Here is a 12,513-nt window from a genome sequence, read left to right on the forward strand (position 1 = left end):
GTGGAAGAAATTCTGCTACTTTTGTTTGCACTGTGACTACAGTACAGACTGCAAGAAAAATAAAATCTCTGCAGCTGTTTTTATGAGGTTGCTTCTGTAAAGTGGATTGGTAACCTTGTCAAAAGACCCCATCAAGAGGAGCTTCCAGTTTTCCAAGCAGTCAATTATGAGGTTAAGCTGAGACTGTAATAATAAAGGGCTTTGTTAGAAAGCCTAAATGTACTTAAAGGACCATGAAATCCATACTTCCCATAGGAGGCGTTTGCCTCTGGATGTCTGTATATGTCAGTGTGACTGAAGTTTTGGAAAAAGAGATGTACTTGCTGAAATATCCATGAATAATTCAGTTATTAGTGGTCAGGGAGTAGGATTTTTGATACCTATAACTGTGTTTCCCCTCACACAAGTTCAAGGTAGCAAGCAACACAGCATAGACCTTCCCTAAAACAGAATCTTCTTAAAGAAAACCCAGTTCTCTTCCCTCTGCCTCTTTCTATCCTCTCCCTGGGGCTATCCCTTTCCTTTTCTCTTTCTTTCTCCCTTTTGAAAGGACTGTGGCTTACGGTACCTAAACATATAAGGGTAATTAATTTAGGATTAATAGAAGCAGAACAGAAAGCTGCGACTGCGCTAGTTCATTTCACTTTGAATTTTGAATTCCTCCTCTAAATCAGCTTTTAATAGTGGGTATAAACTGAATTGTTCCCCCAGATAGCCTTAATTACAGTGAAGTCTGTTGGTATTACTTACACATGTCTGAAAGGAGAGCTGGATTCCTTATCTTAAAAACAGTCATGTTCAGATTAGCTAGATATTGCTCTGGATGTATGTGCAGATAAAGATAAGGATAAATATTTGTCAAGTGCATTTTGCTGTGCTGAATGGCATCTACCTTGAACGAATGGCATGCTTTCAGTTTCCAATGGAATTATATTCTTTCTGCTAAAGAATTTGAAAACCAAAATCTGCCACAAACTATTACCACATGAAATGCAAAACTTCAGGAGTAGTCTGGTTAATCTTATAAGTGCTGTAGATACTTCATTTGTGTGATTGGAAAAAAGTTGTGGAAAAGCAACTGAAATAGCCGGATTTGAATGGCCAGTTTCAAAGCAACTACCTGCAGAAGGTCATTGCTGATTGCTGCTGAATATCCTACCTTTTAAATATTCCTTGCCCAAGCTTTCAAATTTTAATTCCAGTTTGATTCTTTGAAGATGCTACATCATGGCCCGGGGGATTATTTTAGCAGTATTATTCCCTATCAGTATTATTTATTTTAATTATCAGGTACTGGAACAAGAAAATTTGATTCGGTTCACTTATCAAGAGGCTATTTGTAATGTAGATGAGGTGGATGAATACAAAATGCAGAGAAGGCTGCAGCACTTCAAAAAGTCTGTTTTAATGGTACAGCTAGAAGGGTTCCTCAGAATACTTCTCCATAGTTGCTGCTCCGTTCCTTCTTTGGCACCTGTATTTTGAGCTGCTTGCTGTCATTACATAGAAAGCTGTTTTATTAAGCATGAGGTGTGGTGATTTGGGCCTCCCCTCTGGAGCTCTCATCTGAGGCTGTGGTTAAACCCATTCTGCTTAGGAGCATTTTACTGAAAGTTAACTACAAATAACTCAGACTAGAAAAATGTCTCAGTCCAGGTGTTTAACATGGAACACTGCAACAGCAGTGTCCAGTTCCAGTGCTATTCCCTTGGATCCCCAGAATTGGTCCCATGTCTTCTCCCTTGCTTATAGAAGTCTACTTTTTAACTTTCAGCTTGTCTGGGACTTGCACTAACTCTGTGCATCTTCTTTTTGCCCTTGCAGGTACGGAGAAGCATTATTTATGAATTCAAAGCTTATTAGTGGGGTCACAGAATTTCTCAATACTGAAGAAGAGCTAAGAGAGGTAATTTTTAAATTACTTTTGGCACGTGAGGCTGTATTCATTGTAAGCAGGGAGCAGTGCAGGAGCAATGAGATGTTGATTGCTGAGGAGCTCTGGTTGCTCAGCTGGGGTCGCAGGCCCATGCTGCAGCTGGGCAGCGTGAGAAGGGAAAGCAGGTTGCACAGGCACTCGGGTGGGTACGTCAGGGTGGCATCATGATGTGGGTAGTACAGGCACTTCTCTGTGCTTGGCTGGATATGTACGTTTGGTTTTTTTCTCTGGAATGCTCATTGAGAAACTAAAGATGAGATCTTTCTAGCCACATTAGTTTATACTGCAGAGGGCAGCCCTAGAAAACCCCAGGGTTGAAATTAGAAGCTGCCTGTCCCTTTGTGGGTTTTTTTGCCTACAGTATTTCCGTGGTGAGAAAAGCCGAATGAAATGACAATAATTGGTTCTAAATGCTAAGTACTTCTTACTTAGATTGCAAAGGTTTCTCATTTTACCTTAACATCTGCCCTAACTGAGGTGGTTCTGTGGTTGAGTTATGCTCTGCTTAGCAGCTGCTGGACATTACCCCAAATGGATCAAAGGATTCTTATGCAGCACAATCATCATTAATTGACCTCTGATTATGTTATGATATTTTGTGTCCAACCATTTGGCCTCAGGAAGTTAGGGCAGAGCTGCAGCTGTTTTCCTCAAAGCTGGTTTCCTCAAAACTGTCCAGGTGGAAAGGACTGGGCTGGCCAGGTTTGAGTATCTGCCCTGCCCAAGGAAGCCTCCTGTACTCTTAGCTTTCACCTCCATGATAGCATTGACAGGCTGCCTGTTTATACTTCCCCTAAAAGAAGCTGGCTTTGTAAACATTTTGCTGTAATGTTTAATGTAATATACAGAGATCAGGTAAAGTCTGATTTTGGTAGTTAGTTTCCAGCTCCCTCTCATACTTTTGACTGTGATGGGAATGAGGCAGTTGCAGGATCAGCCTTTTAAGTTTGACCCCATGCACAAAGAGGTGTTGTTGGAAGTTAGATTTAAATAAACAAGATTAATTTGGTGTCACCAGGAAGCAAAAATTAACTAGTTATTAATAAGTGTTGCTAAAACTGCCTGATTTTATACAAGTCAACATAAGCAGCAACCTACAGTGCAGATCAGCCTTGCAGTTCTCACTTAAAAACCCCAGTAATTCAAAGCACATTGGTGCCATCAGCTACAATAACCCAGGTGATAGTGCTGTAATTTGAGTATACACAGGAACAGAGCAAGGGCCTTTTCAGTCTGCTGAAAAAAGATCAAAGTTTTCTCATAAGGGAAGGAATCTGTTTCAGGCATTCAAAGATCATCAAATGAGTTCCCAGTTGCTCTTTTGCCATTGTCTTCAGGCTGTAATCTTCCCTTCTTTTTCTAAACAACCAACCTGCATGGTATCATCAAAAGGGTTCTGCAAATCAAAGTGAAATAAACTCGTTGTGAAGCTTGATAAAACCAAAGGACATCAGGACTGCCTTCTGCTGATGTTTGCATATAAACCTGAATTAGAAGCATTTCCAGTGCTCCCAGTTTGGTTTCTTAGATAGAAATAAAAGTTTAGATCAGCCCAGCTGTCTTATGTGTTGCTGCAGGAGAGAAGGAGGTAATGATATTGATGTGATCCGGCACTGACATGTCAGTATCTTCTGGTGTAATGTGAAGCAATTGCATCACATCTAATTGACAGTCTGCTGTCTTATTACATTTCCTATTAAATCTTTCTGTACGATACAGCATTTACTTCAACAGTGATCATGGAGGTTTGTCCTAAATGCCTGACTTTTTTGTATGCACTGGAAATATTTACTTTCTTTGGTTCCTGCAAATTTAACTTGTTAACTTGTATTTCCAGCTAAAGAACTTTATGAAGAGTTATGAAGGGGGAGCTGCTGTTTCTTTCTCTCGTGCCGTGGAAACAGTGGAAGCCAACGTGCGGTGGCAAAGGCTTTATAAGGAAGAACTATTCCAGTGGCTAAGAAAATCCTTGACACACTAATCTGTCTTTACAGCCAACCATTTAACAGAAAACTCTGCAAAAGGAAGAGGAGTCACGTTAGAAGTGTTCAACATTAAAAGCATGAAGACAAGATCAGATTGCAGGGATAAGATTTTTTTCTTTTTTTCTTTTTTTTTTTAACTGTGGGATTTTTTTTTACACTGGGTTCTTGTGAAATTGTCAAGAAGCTTTTCAGGAGAAGATCATGAATGCTTGTGAAATCCAGTCATCAGTGTGTACAACCAAACATATTAAGTGGTGCATGTAAATGTTGAAGAGAAACAAACAGAAACCCCTTCAAAGACTATTTTCTGCATGCTTGTACCATCCCTGCCTGTATTCTAGCATGCTTATGTGTGGCAGCCACATTTTGTATGTGAGTTCCAGTTACATCAAAGATGGGCATTATACAAAGCACAAAGACTATCTACGACAATCAGTGTTGCAATGAACAAGAGGAAAACAAGGAAAAGGAAATACAGAAGGCTTCCAACTTGGGGCAGTATGAGATGTAAAGTCAACTTTCCTGCTAGCTGCCAATTGGTCTACCACTCATATTGTCTCTTAATCATTACAAAGATGCCAGCTCATTTTTTTTAGTTGCCAGTTGTTGTACCAGCAGTCTCCATATTCCCATATTTAAATTAGCAGGATATATAGAGACAGGAGAGAGAAGGGGGTGAGGAGTGGGAGCGAGAGAGAAAATGAGAAGGACATCATCCATGCATTTTAATCATGTACATTATTCACTGCTGATCAGTGGAACAGTAGTTCTAGCTGTGAATGTATGCAGTGTTGGAGAGGAACTTTGCATTGATTTCACAGAATCCATGAACCACCTCTTCTCAGCTATTTTACAAGGAGTGATACTGACAACGGGTCACCCAACCTGTTCAGCTGATAGTGCACAAGTATTATAAATAAACATAAGATTCAAATGGAAATCAGCACAAAAGGATAATATCTTGCATGCAAAGACATAAAATTACCCAAGAGGGCTGTCTTGCGTGTGGTAGACCAGCCTCTGCAGAGATTTAATATGATGGACAGGTCAGATTCTCTATGTGGGCAATACTTTTGCAAATATGACATGTACCATTTATGCCTACTTAGAAAAGTGAAATATGGAGAAAAGGATGTGTGTGTGTGTGTGTGTTAATTTTTGCTGGCTAATACCAAAAGCACCATTTTCTTTCTATTTTCTTGAATTTCACATGGACTGTTGTAGATGAGTGATACTTTTCTTAATCATATGTGTATTTCTTTCTTCTCAATCCCTAATCTGAAAGATCAAGGTCAGTGACATGGTGGAACTGCTACTTGTATAATGACTATCTGGATAAAACTGATGGGCGCTAAATACTCTCCTATGTCTATACCAGGGAGAAAAAAAACCCACAAAACTATGGAGAGTTTTCAGGAGGTAGATTGCAGGAGCTTCAGAGGAGGAATGTAGATGTACAACAGTGGGGTTTTTTAATCTCATCCCAGCCTGTCACAATTGTCTGACCACACCGTGGTCCTCAACATAGGGAACGTGGCCAGCCAAAGCAGAGAGCAGCCGTTTTATCTGGTTGTTTCCTTCACAAGGCATGGAAGTTACCAACACACTTTATGATTGCAGTTGCTTATCCCCAGTAAGTTGTGAATTGATGCGCTAGTGCAAAAAGAACCAAACCCAAGCATGTTCAGATATTATCGGAGTTCTGTGGAGACAGTATTCTTTGCGGGGCTCTCATTCCCATGGTACTCTGCTCCTCAAGACTGGTAGATGCATCCCATAACTAAGCTGTTGTACCCATCTTGAGCCTGTCATTTTGTGTCTTTTACTGTGCAGAGGGTGCTGTTTGTGGATTGGGTGCATGAAATCTTTGTGTTGGGCATTTGCTCTGCTGTTCGGTGCTGTGTGGCACCACGTTAGCTTGACCACATGTAGCCAAAAGAAGAGGGAGTCCTGTGCTCTTGTACTGTTAACTCTTTGCCTTATAAGTAAGCCCTAAACCTTTGTGCTGTGTTGCAATGCTAGTGAACCTAATGCCCAGAGACATGATCATGTCCGAGTTGAGTGAAATCCTCCTTCTCCTCCTATGTGTTTTACCTACCTCACAGGGGTGTTGTGAGGCTTGACTAATGTTAGCAAAGCACTTGAATATCCTCTGATGAGAGGCATTTAAAATTGCAAAGTATTATTTTATGTGGTTGACCAAACTCAACCTCAATGCCAGTATGTAGCGTCACATTTTTAATTTCTACTGAACAAAATCATATACAGATTTTTTATAATAAAAATAAAGCCAAATATTATTTAATATAACCTCTACCCTGTAGTGAAGGCCAAAATCATGATATCCAAAGAGTGTGCAGAAAACCAATTCCTCAAACGTGAATTGTTTTGAGGATTTCAGAGAAAAGAAGTGTGTAATGGTCTGTCCCTTTGCGATTTTATTCAAGACTGTCTTTGATGACTTTTCTTTTTCAACACCACAGATTAAACTACGTACTTCCAGGATGTGCATAGAAGTTTCTGGTCTTTGCACTGGTAAAGGGCAGGCTAACAATATGTTCCAAAGTCATAAGTTTATTTCAGCCTGCGTATTATGCAGAGTGCACAGAATTTTCCACTATTGCTCATTTGAATTGAAGTTATTGCACATTTAGTTGGTGTTGGATGTAAATTAATGTTTTAGTGGCCTTGAGCAACTGGTCTACCACAACTATCAAGCCCTAAATGTATTAAACATACCTACTGATGTATTGCTTATAATTGTTGTATTCTAGTAATGTGATATTACTGCTACAGCTAAGGTTGAACTGGCCTTTCCGTTATAATTCCCTATTCTTTTATTTTTTATATTTTGTATTTTACTGTTTCACACTGAATCAGGATTAAATTTAAATGGATTAAATCCAACAAAACTATAGGTGTTTTCTACAATATTCAACCCCCCTGCATTTAATTATATGACTTTAGAAAGTTGTTTTTAATAGGAAGTTCCACACAGCTCTGTGATAAAGAATAGTTGATACCTCATGGAAAACTCTAATACAGTCTGCTTAGAAAAATCTATTTATCTTACTGATTTTCTTTCTCCGTTACCAGTCCTTTTCTTCCTTTGTCCTTATCTAAATATGGCCCCCATTTTTATAATTTAGATTGTGATTAAGAAGCCAAAACTTTTCAGCATTTTCAAATGGATTTAATTTTGTGCTTTCTAAGGAGAAGAGATGCTGCAAAATGTGGATCCAGGCTGGACATGGACCTCACCGAGGCCCTGGGCATCATTTTATAGAGATTTGATAAGGCCTGTATCTCTAATCAGCCTTTGTATGACTCAGGATCCTTTGCCATTATTAATTGATATGGCTGGCTAAATCATACAGGAAAGCATATGAATAGACATGATTTTATTCCAGCATAACAATGCACCTACTGTAAAGTATCTATTGTATTTTTATGGCATTTTCCACTACAAAAACATCAACCTATTACTTTGTAGTTGGTAGAATTATTCATGTATCCACTGCTAATAGCTGTTAAAATGATAGTAGCTACTAATTGTGACTAGGACAGAACAATGCGAAAACATTGTTCTAAAACAAAATGTCACCACTTCTATTACTGGGAGTACTTGGGCATTGATTTTGACTTCATGTCTCCTTAAGTACATCCAAATTTGTGACCTTTGATGATCTTTGCAGTGAACATAGCAAGAATTGCAATACTATGTTGGGAACTGAAGGTGAATTTTGCATAACTTTTGGGCTGTTGTGGATATTTCACTGAGCTTTAGAGTGTCAAAGGAAGTATCTCCACTGATGCAGAAGGGTGCTTTCACAGCAAAGATCCTGAATGACACAATTAAATCCTTAGTAGGGAGGAATAAAAAAGGAAAATTTTATACACATATATATTCATGTGGAAAATCCTCTGTAGTGATAATTTTCCCATAAAGTATCAGTAGGTCTGATTATTTAGATAGAATAAAGCGAAGCCAATATTTGCAGATGAGGGTGCCTTTGTTTAGATATCTGCATAATAAGATTTTGGTTTTCCACATGATCATAGCCTATACTGAAGTAAATGAAAATAGATTTTGCATCAAATGTGCAGCTTTCTCTTTGAGGAAAAGGGATGTGGCTTTGAAAATTGTTCATGTGTATTACCAATTTACCACCACTCCTGTTACAAGTACTCACCATATCAGGCTGCCTGTCCTAAGCAGGGTTTATAGCCCCCGTGTCAGTATGAGCATGAAGGAGTAAAAGGACCATGCTGCTTCTGAGCAGCCTGAATAGAGGTTGTTTGGCCAGCTTTGGATGGAGCAGTCTATAAACTGCTGACTGTATCACTTGCCACTGCTGCCAGCCTGAGTCAGGAGGGCAGCTGGGAACCACTGAAGTGCAGAGAGGCACCATCCAGGTTTCTCTCAGCTGGATGGGGCAGGGGGGAAGAGAAGATGCCTTTTCTAATCATGAGTTATGGGTGATCTTCAGAGATTGGTGTCGTTGCCTTGTGCTAGCAGGAAACAAAGGTCCAGCTGGCGAGCCTGCATTTCCCAGAAAAAACTGAGCTCTGGTCGCCCCAGCTGGAAAGTGTTGACCAAAGTGCTTGTAAAGGTCTAGAATATAATGTCCATTCCTCAGAAGTATTTTCAAACAGTCAAATATTTTGAATTTATCAGGTATGCATAAGGACACAGGCAGCCTTTTCCATTATGAAAAATTACTACAAATTATTTGTGGTGGTAATACTAGTAATAGCACCTACTGTACTAATACTAAAAAAACCCCTTCAGATGCCTGTCCAAACCTGTATGGCACTAATGACTGAGCAGTTCCCTTTTTACATACAAAACCCTAAAAGATTGGCCACATTGTTTCTCATAAGACTGCGGAAGCTTCCGCCTATCTTAAACCAAATACTGAAACCCAGTGAAGCCACTCTGACTTGAGCAAGTAGTCAATGCTGACATGAGTGATTTAATTTTCAGAGAGAGGGAAGGGGAGAAAGGGACTGCTGTGTGTAAGGATTTTTCACCAAAGTAAGGCCATGTGCCCTAATCGGAGCAGAATTTAAAAACTAAGAATGTTTTGAAGAAGCCAGTTAAACTTAGCTCCATCTTGTGTCCATGCTGCCAGTGGAGGTTAGCTTGATCTCAGAATACCCCTATGTGGTAAAACAGTTAGGTCGGTCGGCTCTTATCAAAGACGTGTGCAGCCAGTTTCATTGGGATGTGTTTAAGGAGAATCACTGACATAAGCAAGTTCTGTGGGTCAGACCCAACGTCCTTTCTCAGAAAAAAAATACATTTATATTTGGCTGATTTGTAACCACTGAAGTTAGTGCAATGATGCCAAATAGTATTTCTGAATGCTTTGCATGTTTCATGTGCACCATTTTGTAAGGATGTCAAAGTGATGTTGGTAGAACGTAGAGGTGAGCAGCGTTGTGAGAGCAGAGGGGACTGTGCTGCAGCAAGCAGTGATGAGTTAGGAGGCTTTAGGCAGAGTGCCCCAGCGTTTCCTGGACAGCATCACTTGGATTTGCCTGATCAGGATAGCCTAGGTGCAACGAGCGAGGCCAAGAGCCAAGATGCAGTCTCAACTCTCTGCGATATGTTTCAGTCCACTTAACATGTTCATTTCTGTAACTTCATAATAACCTGTAGCCAAACTGATGACACATGTGGCCGCAGATCCTCCGTGGTGCACAGTGAGGTAGATCCGTTGAAGTGACTGATGTGAATTGCAGCTGAGGATCTAACCCATTGCTCTCGAAACAGCCCCCTGAGGTGACGGCTGAGCAGGTGTACAGGAGGTTTTGCATATTTGTTTGCATATGCATTTCAGTAGCACATATTGGATGACAAATTTTTTTTGTTTTCCTTTTGCTTTTCATTAGAATAATACTTTGTGATCAGTTCCAATGTGATAAAGCTTTATAATATGTTTGGAGAACTGCAGAATACTATACTGTGAAGAGTGTGGCCACTCTTTTTTTTTCCTGCAAACGGTAGATTTCAGCAGAGGTGGACTTCTGTGGACTTAGACACTCTGTGAAAAAAAAATTTCTGACAGTTTCTAATGGAAACATCATTGTAATTACTGTATAACTACCTTGTACAAAGTCAGCTTTATTATATGTGTAAATGTAAATTTGTTATGTTGTTTTTATGTTTGAGGGACAATAGGCTTTGGTGTGGGTGAGACGTATAGCCTTATAAAAAGAGATTGTAGCTCCCTGTCTGATGTTTTACAGGAAGGTGTTTGGTTGCTCTATTTTTGCAGAAGATAAACATAAACCTGTTCCCTGAAAACTAGCAATCTATTCCACTACACACACATCAATGACATAATTGGATCATACTATTGAAAATAAAGGCTTGATAATAAATTACATTATTTTCCCAAGAGACTCCACATGTAAGAACTTTTGACACCTTAAGAAGAAGGAAGAAGTCCTGCAGCTATTAATGCTGGTTATAATGGATGAGTCCCTCTATTAATTCTGTCTCAGCCTTAGATTAATTTTGAATACTGTAATTAGAAGAACATATTTTTCCATCACTTCTCAAATCTGTACTCTTTGGAATTCAGTTCTTTGTAAAGTAAGAGGTGGAGCTCAGTTTAGATACATTTCACCAATGGTTTCATACAAATGAGTGTTTGCAATATCAGAATGCCATTTTCCTTTAAAGGAAATACAGAGTGTTGCATAATGTCACAGTTTTTTCTCTATGTACCATATACACATGCATGTATAGCTTCTAGTTGTGGACAATTTGCTTTGAAAAAGCTTCCATTGGTTGTTTGTATTTATAGGTCTTACTCAAAGGTTCCAACTCAGCAAAGAAGTTGGACATAGGCATGATGTGAGGCTGTGTTGACCATGACTCAACCACATATATAGGCATGTAGGCAGTCCCACTGATTTCTGCGGAATTAATCACATGCTTCTAATTAATGTATCAAATCATGCATATGGCTGAAACAGTCTTCCTGGAAAGTGATTTAGGTTGAAACCTGTTTCTGCACAGGTTTCAGGTGCAGGGTATGGTCATGTGTTGCTGAATTTAAAATCACAACTTTATATAGAGCCAGCTGCTCTTCTCTCTTTTCTTTTTTTTATGGGAAAGCATATATTTTGCATATAGAGGGGAGATACTAACTGATTCTCAGTATATCTAAAAATGCCAAATTTAATGAGGTTTTTCATTTATTATTTGAATCATCTTAGGATTTCAGAATAAAAGCAGAATTATTCTTACAATGTTAATTATTGAATATAGAACTAATGAGCAATTTAAACCGTTGGCCAAATAAAATACATGAATTTCTGTTACAGTTTACCAAAACAGTGTTTTTCTATGATATGCCTTTAAAAATGACTCCATAAATATGGGACCGCTATGTGTTCAACATAAAATTTTTATTCAACTCTAAGGACTGACTAAACGGATTTTTTTTTTTTAAATGAGAAACTTTATCTTCTGTATTTTAAGCAGAACAAATTTGAATTTTGTCTCTGATAATAAAATTTTGTATAGTAATGTGTAATTCATCACTGTCTTAATTTTCTGACGTGGAGACATGGCTAAGATAAATAATACCCAGCCTTTTGATTATGTTCCCATTTCAGTTCAGATAACAGTTTAATAGTGCTGAATAGATACACTGAGGGCTTACAATGAAAAGCATGCAAGGAAACCTATTTTTTTGATATGAGAAATTTTTCAAAACATTAAAATACTGGGACTAGGAGAAAGCAGAGATCCACAGAAAATACAAAATTTGGGCTTAGAAGTACTCTTAAGCACTCGAAGACTAACAGGACTGAGACTAGAATGGAGAGCAAGGTCTGTCTTTGTGCTTTTCTAATTATGTAAATTTTGAATAAGCAAAGAGATCTTTTCATTGGTAAAAGTGATTTCAACTGGAATGCAGTTCAAATGACTTTTTAATAGAGTCCTTGAATTCAGGCTATTATTTTCCTTTTTTGAAGAACAGTTTTCAGTAACAATGAGATGTGAAATATGTGCAATTATTTACCCATTGGATACAATCATGTTCCCACTGAAGTCAATTGGAGCTTTGACATTGACATCACTGGGAGTAAAAGCCAACCCTGTATTTTTCAAAATATATCTTTCAATGCCAGAATGTCTTTTTCTTTAACAATACAGATGTTTTCCTCTGTACTGCACATCTTAGTCTGCTGAAAAGCTGAAGGGAATTTTTAAGGTCTTGATTTTGCAAAGCACAACAGGCAGCATTGGTGCTTTGAGCACAGATGACCAGAGCTGGGGCCTAAATGAGTCTGTTTATAGTATCTTACCATTAAACACGTCACTGTATTGTACTGGGACTTGAGTTTTGACCATCCTATGGGCGTATGTCAGCAGAGTATGGAATTGTATGCCTCATACCTCTTTTTTTCCTGAGTTCAGGTCTGCAGCAAGAGTTCAGGAGGCCTGAGGAGGTGGCTTGGGGGCCAGTAGAGAACTTTCACATTAAGAGGGCATACTGGTATGTAGGATGAACTATGAAAGGCTAGGACATACTGCCCCCAAAAGGAGTCTGGTCCCTCCCTTTTCTG

At 38.9% G+C, this 12,513-nt stretch overlaps 1 protein-coding gene across 1 annotated transcript in view; it reads left to right on the plus strand.

The window, feature by feature from the left end:
• Window positions 1–8,671, plus strand: part of TRHDE (thyrotropin releasing hormone degrading enzyme) — a 211,980-nt gene extending 203,309 nt beyond the window's left edge. The window contains exons 18-19 of the mRNA XM_040596694.1: window positions 1,825–1,906; window positions 3,774–8,671. Coding sequence (XP_040452628.1) covers window positions 1,825–1,906; window positions 3,774–3,917 — 226 coding nt within the window. The 3' untranslated portion in view covers window positions 3,918–8,671. The remainder of the gene's footprint in view (window positions 1–1,824; window positions 1,907–3,773) is intronic.
• The last annotated feature ends 3,842 nt before the right edge of the window (window positions 8,672–12,513 follow it).

The sequence above is a fragment of the Falco naumanni genome, chromosome 5 (assembly GCF_017639655.2).
Source record: "Falco naumanni isolate bFalNau1 chromosome 5, bFalNau1.pat, whole genome shotgun sequence".
In the NCBI taxonomy this organism is placed as follows: domain Eukaryota; kingdom Metazoa; phylum Chordata; class Aves; order Falconiformes; family Falconidae; genus Falco; species Falco naumanni.